This window comes from Alternaria incomplexa, assembly GCF_024043165.1.
Source record: "Alternaria incomplexa strain BMP 0042 chromosome Unknown scaffold_10, whole genome shotgun sequence".
Lineage (NCBI taxonomy): Eukaryota > Fungi > Ascomycota > Dothideomycetes > Pleosporales > Pleosporaceae > Alternaria > Alternaria incomplexa.
This window is the reverse complement of record NW_026249859.1, coordinates 1,364,682-1,384,511: the sequence shown is the minus strand read 5'-3', so window position 1 is coordinate 1,384,511 and position 19,830 is coordinate 1,364,682. Positions and strand designations below refer to the sequence as shown.

Here is a 19,830-nt window from a genome sequence, read left to right as displayed (position 1 = left end):
CTATCTAAGCATCCAAGTTCAGCTGCTCAAGCAATGTGTCTATCTTTCCCAGCAAGATCTGATAATTCATCGCGTCCTGAGCAAACTCATCACCAACCTCCTCGCCGTCCAAATTCCTAATCACACCAGCAGCGATCTGCTGTTCCACCGCCGCGATATTCTCGTCCTGCTGTACGCCGTCTTCTAGTGCGAGGTCGCCCATTTCGTCAACAAGATCTCCCTCGGTACTAGCTTGCATGGCTGCGTTCTCGTCCATCATCTCATCTAGCCCGCTGTCTTCAAAACGAAGCCTAAATCGTTCCGAGAGGTAGTAGCGGATATCGTCAACAAGTTCGACAGTGTCAGTCTCCTGACGTGCCTTGACGCGGTTCGCGGATTCTTGGACCAGCTCTGCAAACTCGGGTTGGTCGATGTAGTGTTCCAGTCGGTAGGCGATGTATCGCGCAGCAAATTCTTCTAGGCGTTGTACCCTTGTATCCCATCCGGCTCGGATAACTTCGTAGATGTCCACGGCTTCATCAGCATCTGTAGCTCCACGTGGGTTGTCTGACTCCACTGCTGAGGTTGCACCGTTGCCTAGCGCAGAGATGATGATGGCGGCGCGCTGCTTGAGCTTCTCAATGAAGAGCTGATCTGCAGCAAAGAGCACATCGATGGCAATGTCCAGACCAAAGTCGGCGCGCTCGGTGTACATGAAGGTGAGTATGGTTTCCAGGACGGCTGGCGAGCAGTCGATGGTTACAATCTGCAAGTGCGGCGTATCTTGTGCTTCCTTGAACTGCGAGCTGAACATGGTCAGGAAATACTCGGAGCGCAATAGCATGGCTCGGTGCGCAGGGAATATAGTCGATTTACGGGATGCTCGTTGGCGGGACGGCGACCTCGAACGAGTGCGACCCGATCCGACTGGTATGCCTAGAAGAGGCCCCGGTGCATTTCGCACAGGCGGCGTAGATGACTCCGACGGCCCTGGTGACCGATCTGTCCCATCAGAGTCTTGATCCTCGTCATCATCATCGGCGCGCAGTAATATATCGGCAAAGATGGAGTTTTCCCGGTCCCATTGTATGCTGTCCACTCTTGCAGTGTCTACGACTCTTTTATGCCGGAGGACGTTGTTCTTGAACCAGCCCTCTAGCTGATCTCTGCCGCGTTCTAATTCGTCTGCTCTTCGCTGGCGCAACAATCTTCGATCCGAAACTTCCGTTATATCTTCAAACAGGCGTTCAATCTCCAGCTGCTTGCCAATCTTATCTATGCCTTTTAGCACAACCAGCTCCTGCTCGTCACTCAGCCCATGTAACGCTCTCCGTATTGAGACTTCCTGGAAGTACAGATACTGCAACGCCACACCTAGCGACTCGGCGGGTATAGTATTGGGCAGTTTCCACGACGTTGTATTCGGCGCTGTCTCGAGCTTCTTCGCAAAGTAGGGCGATCGTGCAGCGAGAAGGAATTTGTGGAGGTGGAACTCTTGGCCGAATGCTGTTATTGTGATGTCTGTCGTCTTGGGCGACGGTCGCGTGAGGAGCGAAGTGATATGTGCTGCCAGCGGTTGTAAAGGATTCGAGGATTTCGCGTAGTCGTAGGATAGCAGTAGATTACGTATACGGTCGTTCAGCGCATTGTATAGACATCTTTCGCCTTGGAACGTGTCGCGTTCGCAGAGTGCACCGTTTTCGAGCAGCAGGCGTATGACTTCGTAGTGACCGCATAGACTGGCCTTCAGCGGTCAGCGCCCTGAATTGAATAGCGAATTGTTTGGATTTGAACTCGGAGATTGTCTTACTAAGATAAGTGGGGTGTAATCAAACCTGTCTCTTGCGTTGATGTTTACCCCGGTCGATATCATTTCCTGGCAAACCTTCAAGTCCCCCCGCCGGCATGCTTCACAGAAGACCCTGAAATCTTCGCTCGTGTCCAGTGGATTCTCTTCTTTGAGCTGGCCCGAGGAAATCGCCTGGGCTTCGGTCGCGAGGGCGGCCTCGATCTCGTACTTCTTCTTGACGTCCATTTGTGTGGCGAGAAGGAGAGGTCCTCAGTAACGGCGACATGGTGGAGGTGAAAGTGACTATTGCTCCGCGATGACGAGTGGCGGCGGAGATCGGCGTGACTATCGATAAGGGCAGTGACAGGGGTGCGTGCGCCTGGCAACTGCAACACGTGAGGCGCGTGCAGCGTTGCTGGGTTGACGGCCGTTAGCGTAAACAGGGCCAAACACCAAGGAAACTTGGCTTCCATCCCACCCACTGTACATTACATACATCCCTCGCTACCTCCGAGCTCTACTAACCCAGCAGCTTGCTACCCTATCCTACCCTTAATAGTTGCATGTCTTTTGAGCAATAGCAATACCTTCACCATGCCCGAGGAAGAAAAGTACGATGTGCTCGAGAAGATTGGTACGGACCGCCCTCGATAGGCGCAAGAGGACGCATACTGACGTTGTATAGGCCATGGGTCCTTTGGTATCATCCGCAAAGTCAAGCGGAAGTCAGACGGCTATGTAAGCAGCGACGACGAAGCCTGCGCGCGCGACGTGCTAACCACCGCCTAGATCCTGTGCCGCAAGGAAATCAGCTATCTCAAGATGTCGCAGAAGGAACGCGAGCAGCTCCAGGCAGAGCTGTCCATCCTCAAGGAGCTCCGACACCCCAACATCGTCGCCTACTTCGAGCGCGACCACATCAAGGCATCGCAGGACCTCCACCTCTACATGGAGTACTGCGGCAACGGCGACCTCGGACGTGTCATCCGCGACCTCAAGAACAAGAACCAGGTGTGCGAGGAGGAGTTCGTCTGGAGCATCTTCAGCCAAATCGTCAGCGCCCTGTACCGCTGCCACTACGGTGAAGACCCACCTGCGGCAGGCCGCAACGTCATGGGACTCGTTGGCAACGCGAAGCCTGCCCGTGATCCGCGCAAGCCCATGATTCTCCACAGAGATCTCAAGCCCGAGAACAGTCAGTATCTGGTCATCTCCACGTCGCGTGACTCTGCGCTAACAACTCACAGTCTTCCTTGGCGATGACAACAGCGTCAAGCTGGGCGACTTCGGTCTGTCCAAGATCCTCCAATCCCACGACTTCGCCTCCACCTACGTCGGCACGCCGTTTTACATGTCGCCTGAGATCTGCAAGGCCGAGCAGTATGGTCCCCACTCCGATATCTGGGCGCTCGGGTGCATCATATACGAGATGTGCACAAAGTCACCACCCTTCAATGCCAAAACACACTTCGAGCTCATCTCGAAGATCAAGCTGGGCCGATACCCCGACATACCGGCCTGCTACTCGGCAGAACTGCGAAAGGTCATTGCAAGCTGCCTGAACACAACGCCCGACAACCGACCAGACACAGCCGCACTTCTCAACCTGCCAATCGTCAAGCTTATGCGCAAAGAGCAGGAAGTCGTCAAGCTGGGACAGGACCTCCGTGAGCAGCGTATGCTGACAGCGAAGCGGGAGAAGGAGGCAAGCGAAGCCATTTCACGGATACGCAAAGAGTTGGACGACCAATTACGACGAGAGTGGGAAGTTAAAGCACAGCTGGAGATTGAGCGACAAGTGAAGCTGCAAACGGAACAACGAGTACAAAAAGAGCTGGCTCAGCTCCAGGCGACCTTCGAGGGAGAGGTGAATAGGCGGGTAGAGCGCGCCCTGAAGATGTACCCCAACCGTCTGAGCACATCGCCAAAGCTGGCTCCTCGGTCCAATACGCCTACTATGGCGGCAACAGAACCAACGTCTGCTTTGTTCTCAGCAGAGTCCGATGGTGCCGTTAAGAGCGGCTCGCAAAACACCCTCAACACAGACTCCGACTTCGCCAGCGGAACAGACCTATCGTCACTCTCCCTGGACGACCACACCGAAGATGTTACCATCGCAGCTAAGCCAAAGGCAAAGCGACCGTCCCGCGGTCCCCTCGTCCGCGCCCGCACAATGTTCTCTCAACCCTCCACCACACAAGTACCCGACTCTCCCATGGATGTGCAGATGGCTGAGCCGTCGCCGGCACCTATCTCACTCAAGGGACTCTCGCTTTCCCCTCGTCGCAACCAGCAACCTAAGCAAAACATCTTCGCTGCTGCTAAGGAAGGCGCGAAGAAGTGGGAAGCTGACGTTCCCCCGTCGCCAACTGAGGCAGAGTGGAACGCCGACTTCGACGACGATGATGATCTTCCTGTTCTGCCATCGCCAACCCGCGCACGAAGCGCCTCTGGGGGTCGTCCTATGAGTGCGGACCCCTTCAAGGTGCTCGCAAATGCCCAAGCGCCGCTGTTGAAGGCCAACGGTCGATTGGGAAGCACACCAAACCTCCTGGGTCCCAGAACTACAAAGCCCCGTCCTGTTTCCGCCGTACCCATCGTCGCTGCGTCGCCTTCTCGAACGAAGTCCAAGTCCACCGACACCGCATCAACATCACCACGCAAGACAGGCGCTACCACAAAGTCCATTCCATTTGCCGGACTCCCATCAAAGAAGGGCAACGAGGCATTCCGCGTTCAAGCAATGCGCAACAACGGCGGTGTCCAGGGCCGCACACTAGTCGAACTTCAACAAGCGCGCGGTATCCCTGTGCACACTATGAGTGAAGACGAGGGAGGCGCGAAGAAGGGCTTCGGATACAACGGCCGAAGGAGTCCGGTCAAGCGAACTGGCGGTATCAGCCCACCCGCAGTATGGGACCCAGAGACCGAGCCGGAGATGCCATCTCCTTTCATCCAACGCAGCAAGCGCATGGTCCGGTAGGACGGACGATGCGTGACAGCCCCGGAACGATTACGACATATACAACAACGACACGACGAAGGGTAAATAATGGGGTGTTTGGACACATAACATTCCACGGCGTTGGCGTGACGAAAGGAGGGCGGGCAAATACCATTTCCTTTGTCTCATCAAACGGAGTGGTGTCTGGCGTTGAGGATTGTGGATTGAAAGCGAGCGTTTGCCTCGCGTCCCATCTACCATCTCTTCCCTTTGTCATCATCATTGCATTTGCGCTTTGTTTTACGCACATTTTCCACGAACGCATACTAGCATCTTTTTGGCGATATTGTGGGTTGGGTTTGGATAGGCGTTTGAGGCGTTGCACCATGATGAGACGGGTTGCATCTGTACTCTTATTTATTGCGACGAATGTTACTACTACCATACTTCACATTTTGCACACTCAGAGTTCACATGGTGATTGAGAATGTATTGGGTTGAAGATATTACCATCCAAAGCTTTCGGTGTGCAGGTATATGCCCTGCGCTCCCGTCCCTTTGTGTATTGCGCGCTCATCGCTCAGCGAGACAACATCGTGCTTCACGTCTGCCACTAGCCCTTGCGGTCCACATACCACCACCGCACTCTCTCCTAGTGCTTGCTCCAATGACCTTCGGATGATATCCCGCGTCTTCGGCCGACCGGAGTATATCGCTATCGATGGATGCACGACGACTCTCTTGCCTTTTTCGAGGGAAGATTGAGCGGAAGGTGCGAGTGATGCAGGTTGAGATGAGGCAGCTGTAGGTTTCGAACAGCTGCACACTGCTTTACTGGCTGAAGACGATTCGTCAACCGCAGTGCGGCAACAGCATGTGCCGTTCGGACTACATGCTTCCTGGATATCGAGACTTGTTGAATCGATAGATGTTACTTCTTGATATCCCTGCCTGTGGGATTTCTTCTCGCTCTTCTTTTCTGATGTCTGTGAGGGCGATCTATACTGCACTGCACCATGCTCGGGCTCGCTCTGTGATTTTACATTCATATTGGGTGCCGTCACGCCTGAAAGCACGGAGTTGTGCTCTTCCGTGAAGGACTCGTCGCAGGTGATGTAGACGCTCATTTCGAGTTTGATGTCGCGGAGTGTTTCCTGCAGCGTTCGGAACTCGGTGTATACGGAAGAAAGCTGCTCGGAGAACCAGCTTAGCTGCCCTCTGCTCTTGACGACCCATACGAAGCGGATATGTCGTGTGACCGCACCTGTTGGTGTTTTGAAAATTGAAGTGCTGCTTGTGTTGCCACAAGCATTCTCCTTCCAACCTTGGAGGAGATCGCGAAGGAGCGGGAGAGTGAAAGTGCCGCCGGTACTTCCTGCGAGGAGAACGACGCTGTCGAATTGGCGCAGTGGTCTCAGAGTGCCGTATGGGCCTTCTATGGCCACAGTCCTGGCTTTGACGGGCACTCCAGATAGACTGCCGGATTTCTCCGCGTGCCTGAAGAGACGCTTGGTACCTCCCTTCTCGGCCTTGACGTAAAACTCCATCTTTCCATCTGCTGGTATCGAGGCCACGGTGAATGGATGGCTTTGTAGCGGCACAACGGAGTGACATGATAGATATACATGTTGACCAGGAGTCCAGCTGATGGGTGGGTTAGGTATAGTGATTCGGGTGGTGTTGTGAGGGAGAGGTGTGAATTCGGCTTTGCACGCCCAGAGGCCACTCAGTTGGCCCCGCTTCTTTAACGCAGGATGAAATACGGAGCTGTTGATGTATAGCAGTCGCAATGCTCGGAAGAGGCGGTCGAACAGGAAAATGGCAACCGGAGCCCAGACATAGCCGTTCATCTCGAGAGGGGTATGAATGTAGACGAACGCAAGGAAAACTGCAAACGAAACGATATGTTGAATAACAAAGATCTCGTAATTCCAGCCTCGGATCGGTGTCATGGAACTGAACACGATCCACGCCAGGGTACACCATGCAGCAAGGCCTTTCCAAACAATCGCGTTATTCTTGAGTTGGTAGCCGATATAGTCGTATGGAGCCCACGCACTGAGGAAATACCCCAGGTGCATGGTGGCCGTAAGCAGCATGCATCGAGCGCACCATCGATGCAGCCAATTTAAACGCTCGTAACTCACACCGCTAAGACATCCGATGATGTTATTCTTGCCCGCTAGCAGGACGATAATCGGTAGTTGGGCGATTGTAACCACACCGCAACGAAAGCCAATATTCTCCATACTGAACGTGTCCGTCACATCGAAGCCGTATAAGCATAGAACGACCAGAACGACCACGTTTCCGACAACCAGCGACGATCGGCCGACTGTTGGTAGTCTGAGTATGCGACCTTTCAGTGGTATGCGTAATGAGAAGTTGGACGCTTCACGGGTCAGAGCGTAGAGTGTCGCATTCCCGAGGGCGAACCATGAGATGGGCTTTGCAGGCGTCCGCGACCCCCCTCTGGCCGCGAGCATTCTTTGGCGGTATAGCACATAGTTGTACACGTTGAACAGTGTTGCGACACCGACTGCGGCCCCAATCACTGCGTAGTAGAAATCCGGCCATTCTGTGAGCGGGGGCAAGGCGCCCATGGAGCCCATCGACATGTGATTGTGGCTCATGATGCTACGCGCTGCTGCAGTGTTGCCGACTCTTGTTTGGTTTTTGTTTCCAGGCTTGCACTGAATGCAAGGTTGGGCGGTTGCCAGTGATGGATGGCGTGTGCCCGTACCGATGTTTATCGCATGCTGACTTCGTCGCGAGCAGTCTGAGATGTAACCAGGGTCGTTGTTTCGTCGCTACGTCGAGGGATCGGTATGGAGACGCACTCTAGGACGTTGGGAAATAGACAGTGTGTGACAGTGTCATAGGAGGTTGACAAGATGTGATAGTCGTCCAGCGAAAGACGCACACACGCAGCGCCTTCAGCCATGGTCCCGGTAATAGTCCATGTGGCCGTAGTGCCGACTGTAATCAATTGCCTCTCAGATGCAGGGCGGCAGGGTCGATGCACTGCGGGGGCTGCATCGAGGCCCAGCGGGCACTCTGTTGGCCGTGGCTTGAATTAAGCTTCATGCGCTAACCACAACCGGCTAATTATGCTCAAAGTCGCTCCTTGGGAGTCCGGCTGCTTGAACGTCGCTCATCCGCCCGAGCCACCGACAGCGTGCCATGACCCATAGAACGCGCATGGATGGCATCTTTCCGTAGCTGCGAGATTTGCCTGTCTTACATGTAGGCGGGAAGGCGTTGCCGAGAAATGTGCTCACATGCCCCGACGCTCCACGCCTCAGCCCAGACTTGACCATTTCTTGAGTGTCGCAGAATCTTACGCATTCACCACAATTGTATACACTGCAACACGAAACCAGCGCCTCCAGGTCGTGCGTTCATGCTGAGGCGCCTTCATCTTTACGGAACTGGAACCAGCGAACGCGCAAGCCCACAGCGTACCGAGAAGTCTTAAGCGATCGCCTGCCCCAGGACTAAGATAGCAGTCTGGAACTCGGTACCTATTCTTCGATCCCTTATCACCCCGCGCGACCTAAACGGAACCCATCCTGAGCCTCATCAACGGAACCTTCTTATCGCTACACGCACGTCGAACCCATCACCATGGTTGCTCACGAGGGTCACGATATGGCTATGGATTCGATGGATATGGGCGGCATGTCCATGGGTACTTCCTCACATGGCGGTATGGCAATGGCGTTCGTCACGTCAACGACCACTCCTTTATACTCCGAGGCGTGGACCCCGACGACCGCTGGCCAATACGCAGGGACATGCATCTTCCTTATTATCCTGTCCATACTCCTTCGCGCCCTCTTCACCGCAAAGACATACCTCGAGATCAAGGCAGTCAAGAGCGCGCTGAAGCGACGCTATATCGTCGTTGCAGGCGAGAAAGCGGTTGTCGATAGCGCTGCAGACGACGCCAACTCGATGACCGGTGTCCTCACAACAAACGGTGTCCAGGAAGATGTGCGCATCATTTCGGCGCCGGTCTCTCACATTCAGCCATGGAGATTTAGTATCGACCTGCCCCGGGCACTGTTGATGACAGTTGTGGCCGGCGTCGGATATCTCCTGTAAGCACTACACATTCCGGTCATTGGGTCAAAGCTAACTTTTGGGCAGCATGTTGGCAGTCATGACCTACAATGTTGGATACTTTTTGTCCGTGCTAGCAGGTGCATTCGTCGGTGAGCTGGCGTTTGGCAGGTTCAATCAGGTGGCGGCGCACTGAGCCTTAGACTTGCATTGTGTTATTCATATCCAAAGAAAGCTTTTCCCGAGCGTAATACTCATCTTGATACCCCAGAGACATGCTTTTAAGAAGGTTCCCCAACACTTCGTGTCCGGCTTTTCCCTTGGATAAGGTGCTAGGAGCTTCCTCGCAGGACCCCGTGGGGTGCACAAAGCTTATTTCCAGCAACACAAATGCGATTCATGAACGTGGTATTCCCATAACTTTGATCTCCATTGCCGGCTATACAGTAGAACCATAATCTAAGCCTCGGCGCGTCACCGGAAATGCCATCGGTGAAATGTAACCTTGTTGGACGCTAGTCGCTTCCGCGGTGAGGAACCACCGCTTTGGTAATAAACTTGCTCAATTGTCGGCATCCTGCGCGCCACACGATACCATACCCTAACGGCTTGCACATTAGCGACAGTCGCCGCTGATGCAGGATACTGCTCACTTACTGCTATCTGCTTAGATCGTCGACCTATTCGAAACGCGGGATCAATGCAGGTCGCTTCGAGTGCTCACGGGCAAGCCACGCGATTTACTGGAACGGAATGCACGGCATGGGATGCGGTTCGTTCCAGAGTAAGCTGTAATAAATACGGCAGGTGATCCCGGCGTTTACTTGTTGTTTATTGTTATCCTCTTAACCTTCTCGCATTCCACTGCATCAAGTTGAAAGCGCTCCTCCTTCTCTTTCCTACACGGCATCAAGACCTACATTTACCTCTCAATCGTCAATATGCTTACCAACGGCGCTCTTGCGCTCGCCTTCCTTCCTCTTACACTCGCCCATTTCCAGCTCAATTTCCCTGAAGCGCGTGGATTCACCGATGACACTGAGGGCAACTTCCCTTGTGGAGGCTACAACGATGTCCAGCAAGAACGCACCGATTTCCCAATCAGCGGAGGGCCGATACAACTGCACATGGAGCACCCGCAGACCAACGTTGCTGTATACATGGCCATTGGTGATAACCCGGGAGATGGATTCAGCATCGTCGCACAACAGCAGACCCAAGTATCAGGTCTAGGAGACTTCTGCTTCGGTCACGTCTCCCTACCGGAAGGATTGAATGTGACGGATGGTACCAAGGCTTCGATACAAGTTGTTACCAACAACCACGAGGCGGGTGGATTGTACCAGGTAAGCCTTTGACATGGAATGGTCCATCATCGCAAGAAAGTCGCTAATGGCCACATAGTGTGCGGACGTGACCCTGGTCAACAACGCCCAGATCAACTTCGCCGACAACTGCAAGAACCAGACAGGCATGAAGGTTACCCAGGAAGACATTCCAGGAAACCCCAACGGAACGGAGACAGAGACAAGCCCAAGCTCGGCCGCCAGCGGAAGTGCTGCATCAGCGACGCCGACAGGTGCAGCAGTGCAAGCGAAGGCTTTCTCGTGGGCATTGGGTGTTGTTGGTGTGGCTGGGATCGCAATACTCTAGGTAGATGTGGGCATTTTGAAGTAGAGCATTAATACCACTATTCGCGATCAAGCTCAGCGCGAGGGTTCAATCTGCTGGGACGTGAAGCATTTTTCTTTAGTGTACCTAGGTACCTAGGTAAAGTTGACGGACCGCCATTCCGCATGTTGGCCTTGGATGTGCACCGCGGTTCCGTCTGTGCATCTGCATCTGCATGTAAATCCAATTGAAACAATGACGAACGCGTCATGTTGACCGTCTCGAGGTGGATGAGATGGGTGTTGGCGCGTATGACCCCTCTGACGTTGCGGGGATCTGAAGCTTCCACAAGCGAGGACATGCACACAATCGGCGCTTCCGTCGAGTTTCGCCGATGGCCGCAACAACTTCACCAGCAACACCACACTCCAAGTCTCGGCCACGATCCCGAATTTAGGTGCGTACCGGCCCCGCGCTCGCTCTGAGCCCCAGCCCTCACTCCAATCTGCGAAGAATCCGGACCCGACCGCTGACACTCTACGCCCACAGCTCTCCCCACCTAGTCATCCTTCCTCAACACCGCAAATATGGATCAAGCAAAGTTGGCGCGCATGCAAGCGTCGGTGCGCATTGGTACGTACTCCAATTCTAAGCTGCAATCGCTTTATAGAGCAGTCAGCTATGTCATTCGAGGGAGTAGTTGCTAACTTGAGTGTGTACAGGGTAAGCAATCCTCTCCTGCTGTATTTTGACAGCCCCGCACCGCAAAATATCACGAACCCGCGAAATCCCACCACGACCGCCCCTTGGTAGCGAGCGACACTCAGGAACGAGATGGCTATGAGGAATTCGAGGCTAACTCGATATATAGCGGCAAGGGTACTCCCCGCAGGAAGGTCAAGAAGGTCCACAGGGCCGCTGGTACCGACGACAAGAAGCTCCAGACCGCGCTGAAGAAGCTCAACGTCCAGCCCATCCAGGCCATTGAGGAGGTCAACATGTTCAAGAGCGACGGAAACGTCATCCACTTCTCGGCACCAAAGGGTACGTCATCCCAAGCGTTTTAACATGTGGATAGGGAAGAGTGCCTTGGTACATCGCAAATATGGCACTCTGTGATCCACAATTATGCCACTCTACCTTTTTGTCGCAGTACATACTAACTCACGCATCGTATAGTCCACGCATCAGTACCTGCCAACACTTTCGCCATCTACGGACACGGTGAGGACAAGGAGCTGACAGAGCTCGTCCCCGGCATCCTCAACCAGCTCGGCCCCGACTCGCTCGCATCGCTACGCAAACTCGCCGAATCCTACCAGAGCATGCAGAAGGAGAAGGGCGAGGACGGTGACAAGAAGGAGGAGGACGACGACGACGACGATGATGACATCCCCGACCTCGTCGCTGGCGACAACTTCGAGTCCAAGGCTGAGGTCGAGTAAGAAGTTACGCAAAAGTAGCTTAAGAAAGGGTCGCAAGAGCCAGAAAGGAGATTACGTGCAATGACGGCCTACCGCATGTATATTGATATGGAGGACTTCATGAATGCAACGACCGTGACGGTCAGCAATCGCGGTGGGTCTTGCAGGCAAAATACCGGACTGGCGTTATGTCTCAGGAAAGATATGAATGAAAATCTTCTAGCACGCTCTCCACAATCACTGCGCACAGATGACAAACCAGAGCATATCTATACCTCACTTGCGAAGCCTCGGAGCCCGTGTCCTCGTCTATTTTAGACCTTGCGGATGAAGTTTTGAAGGATGCTGCGAAGAACCTGGAATACCATAGATCTCAGGAGGACATCACACTAGATGCCCCAGCTACAGGACTCGTATTTCGCGATGCTCTTATCAGGAGAACGGAACGTCTCCGCGTTGTCTATGGCTTCCAAGCATGTAAGCACCCTTTGCACAGCTTTGTATTGTCAGCGACGGATCGGCAGCAAGGGATTCCGGGCTTAAGCGTGAAGTGGCTAGCACCCGCTCCTTAGCTTCCTTTTCTCAAGCCTCCAATATCTAACAATGCGTGTGAACAGCCTGTCCACGAACGCGATTCATAAGCGTGAGCATAAGCAACGCCCGAAGCCGGCTAAAATCCTGATAACGGAATCGTGAAAACCATATATCAAGCTAACCACGCGCTTAGCCCATTGAAACGTCGCACCCTCGATCCAGCATCGACTTAACGATTCGGCGGCTCCCCACCTGCGGTGTCCCTGAGGCTTGAAGCGCGCCTAAAGTTTAATAGCGACGCGTCTCCTGAACTTTTTCTTTTGCGACGTGTTTGTATCTATCTCTTTGTCTTCTTTTCATTCCGATACCCAATCCAAGCGCATCTTCTAATTATCGTTCACCATGAGTACCGAAACTATCCTAATCCTCGGAGGATCCTTTGCAGGCATCAGCGCTGCGCACTACGCCCTCAAGCATGTTATCCCACAGTTACCCAAGAAGGATGGAGTTACATACAATGTCACGCTCGTCAACCCCTCCAAAGACCTCTGGTGGCGCATCGCAGCACCTCGCGAAAGTGTCTCGAAACAGATGATGCCTTCGGAGAAGACCTTCTACCCCATCGAGCCTGCGTTCACTTATGCGTTCCCCAAGTTCAAGTTCATCCAAGGAACTGCGACAAACGTCGACCCCACCGGCCAAACAGTCTGCGTTGAAACCGCATCTGGCGAGCAGCAAAACATCGAATACGCTGCGCTTGTCATCGCGACCGGTTTCACCACACCAAGCCCGCTCTTCACACAGGCAACCGACCGCGAAGCACTCGAGAAGGTTCATACCGCCTTCCAGGAGGGCCTGAAGAGCGCAAAGACAGTAGTCATCGGCGGAGGCGGTCCAGTAGGTGTCGAGACGGCTGGAGAGGTTGCAGAGATTCTGAACGGCAGACCGGGTTTCATGGCATCCGCGCCTAAGAACCCAAAGGCAAAAGTCACGCTCATCTGCGGAGACAAGAAACTCTTGCCTCTTCTGCGTCCAGCCATTGGTCAAACCGCTGAGCAATTCCTCAAGCGTCTCGGATGCGATGTCACCTACAACACGAGGGTTGTTGGATCCACCGAAGCGGGCGAAGAAGGCGCAAAGACGAGGGTGGAACTCAGCAATGGCGAAACAGTCGAAGCGGATATCTACATCGATGCGACCGGCTCACGGCCGAACACTGGCTTCCTCCCGAAGGAGTGGCTCGATACCCGCAACCGCGTCGCATGCAACGACAAGACCCTCCGCGTCGAACACGAATCCGCCGGTCCCCGCGTCTACGTCGTCGGCGATGCAGGCTCTTATACTCGTGGAGGCGTCATGGACATGTACGACGCTGTACCTGCGGCTATGACAAACCTCAAGAACGACCTGCTTGCCCACCTGACTGGGGAGCCACACAAGGGCGATCGCCACTACACGGCGAACTTGAAGGAGCAGCAGATTTGCCCCATCGGCACCCAGAAGGGTGTTGGTGCGTTCAATGGCTTCAGGGTGCCTAGTCAGATGGTATGGATGATCAAGGGAAGGGACTACATGATCAGTCAGCTTGCTGAGGGCACATTGAGGGGCGATCAATTCAAGAAGGAGGGCAAGTGGACGCCTGTTCAACAGGCTGGCAAGGCTGGACTCAGTTCAGGGTAGGCAAAGCTCGACGAAGCTACGATTGCGAGCAGACTTTACAAATTGACTGAGAGCATGGGATATACCTGTAATGTTTTGTTTGTCGCGTCGCGTTCATAGCGCATCGGAATACCCTTGAGGCATAGCGTATAGGTTACGCAGTTTGAATGTTATGTGAAGTCGGCCTGCTTGCTCTCTTTATAGCCAACAGATTTGACTTCATAAGTGACGATGGTTGTGATCTCCATGCCCCACCCATTTAAGCTTAACTCTAGCGCGTCATAGCTCTGAGCTCCAAAATTTCCCAGCGCCGACATAGATGCTAACAATTCGCGCCTCGAACATCGCACCTGATTCAAGCGCGTATCAGTTTCCAGTACATTCACCATGGCAGCCGCAACCCAGCCCTCGCCAGCGCTCACGTTCCCTCGCTCCATCTTCGCCGCCGTCTCCCCGCACCCGTTCCTGCAGGCGCATCTGTCCGCAGAGAAGAAGAAGCCCATACGCGCAAATGGCCGTGCTGCAAACGAGTTCCGCACACCAGGCATCAACACTGGAAGTCTCACCCACTGCAATGGCAGTGCAGTCGTGCGACTGGGCAACACAAGCGTCGTCTGCGGCGTGCGCGCAGAGATCTTGAAAGAGGAAGACATCCCGGGTACCTTCGAGTATCCCGGACAGGCTGCGGGCCAGAATACGGAGGAGGAGGAAGACAATGGCGAAGAAGTGGAAGAGTTGAGGTTACTGGTCCCAAACGTGGAACTATCTACAGGCAGCACACCCTCGCACATCCCCGGCAACGCGCCTTCCACATATGCGCAAACGCTCATAACTCGCATACGCTCTCTCCTCAACTCGACACGACTTCTCCGCGCTTCAGATCTCCGGATACTATACAAGCCATCCACGAACCCCGAAAACCCAGACACAGAAGCGGAGACACAGCTGAAAGGATACTGGGTTCTCTACCTCGACGTCTTCTTCATCAGCATCGATGGCAACGCATTCGACGCGGCGTGGATATCCATACTCGCTGCACTTCGCGACACACTCCTACCGCACGCGTACTACGACGAGGAGTACGAGGGAATTCTATGCTCAGACGAACCCAAGGAGGCGCTTCGCCTTCAATTACGGGGTCTGCCGATACCTAGCACGTTTGCAGTGTTCGAAGGCAGGAGAGAGGACGAGGACGAAGAAGTAGACTTTGTGCTCAGCGATCCTGATGCGTTTGAGGAGGGCGTGTGTAGAGAGACTGTTAGTGTGATGGTGGACTGTGCAGGCGGAAAGAAGGGCACGAAGGACTTGGTCATCAGGAGGGTAGAGAAGAGCGGCGGGGGTGTTGTCGGCAAGGAGCTGATGGCAGGATTGATCAAGAGGAGTATTGATCGGTGGGGCGCTGTTGAGAGTGTGCTGGGTGGGAAGGCTTGAGTGAGCTGGTACGCACGCGATTCTCACCAAGAGTTGCGGCGAACTCAGCAATCTTCATCCGCCATCGATGCAGTATTGGAACGGCACGCATAAAGTTCATCTCGGTACCTGACTGAAGGAATAGCAGAGTGAACGTTGGCATGTCCAAGGGACACTGTTGCAGATCGGACACCTCCTCAACCTACTTAGTCAAGGCGGAAGCGATCGGCCAAAGCGAAAGACGACCTTGTTTTCGAGCGTCTGGGAATCAGCCACTTCGCGAATGTAGAGCAAAAGCATACACAGACGGTATCGAACAAGCACGTTGCTAGTATGGGTACGCCAGCCTTCTCAGGTAGATGCGAGGCGCGTACGTCACGCAAAGACCTCATCGTCGCTCCAGAATCTTGATTTCTGCCTTCTATGAATATCCTAGCTTTTCATTCTGCATACACGAGTCTCTCAACCGCTCGACACTTCTAGACGCGACTCCTCGCTCCTCACCTAACTCAACGCACAAGATTGCGTAACCTGTCAGAACCAACGAACAAAAACGTCTCCCTGGGGGATCAAACGCTCCGTTGTTCCGCTAGAACCTTGTTTCGTTTGTCCGCGGCACGCTGCCGCTCTGGTGTACGGGTCGCTACGTCCCGTGGAGGCTCAATAACCGTAGTACGTCTACACGCCTGTATACTAACACAAGCGCGCGACGTACGCAGCGCCTAGAAGGAGGCTCTGAAGTGTGTTGAAGCCTACGTAATCCACAGACCTTCGTTACGCGCCTTCTATATCCAGGCTTCATCCATGAAGTTGTACAGGGAGTATTTGGGCGCATACAGCCACTCCTTCTACTCGGAGCACATGCAGACACTACGATATCTCCACTTATACAAATCGTGACGACGGTGATCTTTCTCAACTCCACATCTGAGCAGTAACCTGCAGTATGTCATTCAAGTGTGGTCTAGACCGCACGTTCTCTCGCACAAGTCCTGTGCGTTTCATGAAGAGTGGGGATGGTAATTTCGTTATCGATACGAGCCGCTGTGCCACGAGCTGTCGTTGAGACGTCAGGTACCAAACTAAGCATTACAGCTACACTCCGGCTACTGTTAACTTGTTGAATGGCGGCCGCTCTTCTACCGGTCGGAGACTTCTGCCAGGTACGCTGCAGGAACGCGTATGCTGTAGAATTAGCCTTGGGAGAGGACTTTTGCCTGCTAAACTTGACTTGGAGGTCATCATAAAATTGTGATTTGACGCCACGCACATGTCGCGTTCGGGGACAGAGCGTCAGCTCGGACTGTGGCATGCTGCAGCGTGATGACCCGTGGACGAGTTTAGAAAGATCACGTGGGATTCTTTATCGATTCTGTTTCTGGATACAGGACATGACAGCTCGTCAAGATTACCGTTGCCCTGGATCGTGTCCTCATCGACAGCAAGCGGTCCTTGCGAAGATCTCGTTTCCCAGGTACCGGGGCGATCCTCTGAGTGCCTCCCGTCGCGGCCCAGCGGCAAACACTTTGAGCTCCACATAGTGTGGGTTCGGTGGAAGAAAAGAGCATGTCTGCCGGATTGTCCTCCTTATCGGAGCCCTTGCATCGAGGCCTAAAAAGAAACATGTGCAGCAAATGGAAGCGCGCGCGGACATTAATCTTAGGCAGGGGGAGTCAGCACCGTTTGAAGATCAGCCACCTGGGCCTCGCGTGCGACGATCGTGACGCTAAGCGCCCCGAACGCCGCCAGGAACGGAATGTGTCTTTCTGTCCTATCGATACGTCAGCCGTCTTCCAGACTCTGGCAAAAAATAACGGGAGTCGCGCGAACTGCATGTTGGTATGTTTCAGATAGCGACGGCGTACTGCAAGCCTCGCTGCAGGCTAGAGGGAGTTGGGCATCGTCACCACGTATTCTTGCGACTCGCGGCATAGCATTCTCTCATCCTACCCCTGACACCCGCGCCGCCGCCTTCGAACTGCGCGCGGCTCCCCTGGTTCAGATCTCCACCCGGAAACAACTACGCACCTACGCGAATCTAGTCACATCAGTCAAACTTTTGGATGCCTCAGCTAATCTCGTCCTAGAATGGGGCGCCTCAAGCGTGGGCTGGCCGCCCCCATGGCTGCATGTAAATCCCGATGCATGTGGGCGTCCCTGGATATATTATCTAGTAGCCTGCCCACCAGTTTCCTGTTCTTATCGCTGTCTTCACATCGCTCTCTCTTTGGCTTCCGGTGGAATACCATTCTTTCATTCTTTTGACTCTTTACACACTCCTTTTGAAATCAAGAGCCTACAGAGTCTGTGACTCGGTCCTTTCATTTTCACACAGCTCACTCTTTTCGCTGTCTTACGACTCATACAAGATTTCCACATACCCCAAAACCTCAACCAAGCCAACATGCGTTTCGATATCGTCTCCCTCACGGCTGGCTTTGCCGCCACTGCCTCCGCTCAATGCGTTGGCAACTACTTCAGCTTCTACAACCGCGCCGGCAATGCCATGAGCTACCAGCGCCTCGACCCCGGTCTGTTCCCCGGAACCGAGAGCCCCCATCTCCATTCCTTCGACGGAGGAAACGGACTCTCCAAGTCCATGGGCTTTGCGGATACCCAGGCCTCTGACTGCACCACTGCCCGTATCAAGACCGACAAGTCCTTGTACTGGCGCCCAACCCTGTTCTTCACCAACGGAACCAAGCTCTACCGCGTACCCGAGCTAGCCACTAAGATCTACTACAAGTACGGCGATGGCAACAACTGGGCAAACGTCACTGCTTACCCAGAGGACTTCAACATGATCGCTGGTAGCCCGCTCAAGCGCTCCGACGGTGACAACCCCGCCGGTGTTCGCTGGGGCTGCCACGAGCCCGACGGTGGCTCCACAGCCATCTTCGCCAACGGCTTCCCCAAGGGTTTCAGCACCTGCAAGTACGGCTTCGCTTCCGAAGTCACCTTCCCTTCGTGCTGGAACGGCGAGAAGATGGATCCCAAGAACCCCAACGCGCACATGGCCTACCCCAACGGCAACGCTGGTGTCGGTATCGAGAACTGCCCTATGACCCATAGGGCCGCGCGTTTCCCTACTCTCTTCATTGAGTACTGGTGGGATGTTACCAAGTTCACCTTTGGTCCTGATGAGGCTCCCTGGGTCCTGTCCAACGGTGACCCAACTGGTTACGGGTTCCACGGTGACTTTGTAAGTTCTTCTTCACCCTTCTTGACTCCTCTTTTTAACAAGATATAGATGAACGGATGGGAAGCCGGTGTCCTCGAAAAGGCCGTTAGCGAGAACGACGGATGCAAGTGCGGTTGCGGCTGTGGACAAGAAGAGATGGAGCAGTGCTTTGGCTCCGCGAACGTCAACAAGGATAGCGACGAGTCTTGGAAGAGCTGCTCCGCTATGGAGGCTTACGGTGGTGACGATGGAAGCGTCCTTGACGCTCTTCCAGGATGCAACCCCATCCAGTCCGGCCCTGCTTCTGCTACCTCAGCAACTGGTGCAGGCTGCACTGCTGCCGCTGTCTCTGCCGGTAACAGCACCACTGCTTACTCCGCTATCATGACTCCCACTGGCGTCGCTGCCATCTCTTCTGGATACGCCGCTGCCTCTTCTGCTGCCTACTCTGCGGCCGTACCCAACGCATCTTCTGCCGCTACCGCTCTCCCCCTGAGCTCATACTCAGCATACAGCGCTGTGCTTCCAGACAAGCAAATCAACACAGCGACTGGCGGATACAACGCCCCACAGCCTACCCCCATGGTACCATCTGAGGTTGCAGATGCCACTACCTGCGCCAGCGCACCTATCGTCACCGAGACGGTTAAGCAGACAGTTACTGTCACTGTTGATGGCAACACCGCTATGAGCACTGGCTCTTACGGTTCATACTAAGCCATGTTTTGGCGACACGCAACTCTTTAGCGTTGTGAAGAGATTCGAACAAAAATTCAGATCGTATAGCCTTACGTTCCTTGTACATATTTCTGCCGACTTTAGGCAAACAAAGAGACATAGAGGATGGATAGATTTCCTCAACCAATCGTTTATCAAAGACACTTTTTACTTGCCATTAATCCTTTTGACCTGTGAGCAAGATGTGGGGTCGAGATGACGCTCTGCCTTTTATTGATGATTGGGCCTTCGGCTCTACTTATGTGGATAGGTGGAGATCCCACATGCTTACCATATCAAGTTAGCAAAGTTGGTGATCACCTCGGAAAGGTCACCCGTGGCAGAAAGGAAAGAGGGACATGTGGAGCAGAAATGTCAAAGACAGCGGGGATTCTTGCTGTAAAGTTCATGTGTTCCAGCCTCCGTTGTTGTTCATCAATCTCACGAGTACTAAATGGCAAATCCCCAGCAACATCCAGTTGCCATCATAGGGGGAGGCCCTGTAGGCCTTTCCTCT

General features: G+C 53.9%; 7 protein-coding genes across 7 annotated transcripts; 5 read left to right on the top strand and 2 right to left on the bottom strand.

Annotated features, from left to right (window-relative positions):
• Nucleotides 1-4: 4 nt before the first annotated feature.
• On the bottom strand, nt 5-2,014 carry J4E90_007363 (uncharacterized protein; the record flags this gene model as incomplete). The annotated part of the gene is made up of 2 exons (XM_051436902.1): nt 5-1,723; nt 1,790-2,014. 2 exons carry the CDS (start codon nt 2,012-2,014, stop codon nt 5-7), a joined length of 1,944 nt encoding a protein of 647 aa, XP_051289648.1.
• A 348-nt stretch (nt 2,015-2,362) lies between these two features.
• Nucleotides 2,363-4,751, top strand: J4E90_007362 (uncharacterized protein; the record flags this gene model as incomplete). Its single annotated transcript, XM_051436901.1, has 4 exons — nt 2,363-2,402; nt 2,454-2,506; nt 2,558-2,963; nt 3,016-4,751. 4 exons carry the CDS (start codon nt 2,363-2,365, stop codon nt 4,749-4,751), a joined length of 2,235 nt encoding a protein of 744 aa, XP_051289647.1.
• Nucleotides 4,752-5,218: 467 nt separating this feature from the next.
• J4E90_007361 (uncharacterized protein) lies at nt 5,219-7,330 on the bottom strand (the record flags this gene model as incomplete). Its single annotated transcript, XM_051436900.1, has 1 exon — nt 5,219-7,330. The coding sequence occupies one exon, from the start codon at nt 7,328-7,330 to the stop codon at nt 5,219-5,221; it is 2,112 nt and encodes a 703-aa protein (XP_051289646.1).
• Nucleotides 7,331-8,339: 1,009 nt separating this feature from the next.
• Nucleotides 8,340-8,973, top strand: J4E90_007360 (uncharacterized protein; the record flags this gene model as incomplete). Its single annotated transcript, XM_051436899.1, has 2 exons — nt 8,340-8,815; nt 8,865-8,973. 2 exons carry the CDS (start codon nt 8,340-8,342, stop codon nt 8,971-8,973), a joined length of 585 nt encoding a protein of 194 aa, XP_051289645.1.
• Nucleotides 8,974-9,718: 745 nt separating this feature from the next.
• Nucleotides 9,719-11,833, top strand: J4E90_007359 (uncharacterized protein; the record flags this gene model as incomplete). The annotated part of the gene is made up of 4 exons (XM_051436898.1): nt 9,719-10,123; nt 10,182-10,384; nt 11,260-11,432; nt 11,568-11,833. The coding sequence occupies 4 exons, from the start codon at nt 9,719-9,721 to the stop codon at nt 11,831-11,833; spliced, it is 1,047 nt and encodes a 348-aa protein (XP_051289644.1).
• A 2,559-nt stretch (nt 11,834-14,392) lies between these two features.
• On the top strand, nt 14,393-15,436 carry J4E90_007358 (uncharacterized protein; the record flags this gene model as incomplete). The annotated part of the gene is made up of 1 exon (XM_051436897.1): nt 14,393-15,436. One exon carries the CDS (start codon nt 14,393-14,395, stop codon nt 15,434-15,436), a length of 1,044 nt encoding a protein of 347 aa, XP_051289643.1.
• A 2,383-nt stretch (nt 15,437-17,819) lies between these two features.
• Nucleotides 17,820-19,313, top strand: J4E90_007357 (uncharacterized protein; the record flags this gene model as incomplete). The annotated part of the gene is made up of 2 exons (XM_051436896.1): nt 17,820-18,617; nt 18,666-19,313. The coding sequence occupies 2 exons, from the start codon at nt 17,820-17,822 to the stop codon at nt 19,311-19,313; spliced, it is 1,446 nt and encodes a 481-aa protein (XP_051289642.1).
• Between the last annotated feature and the right edge of the window lie 517 nt (nt 19,314-19,830).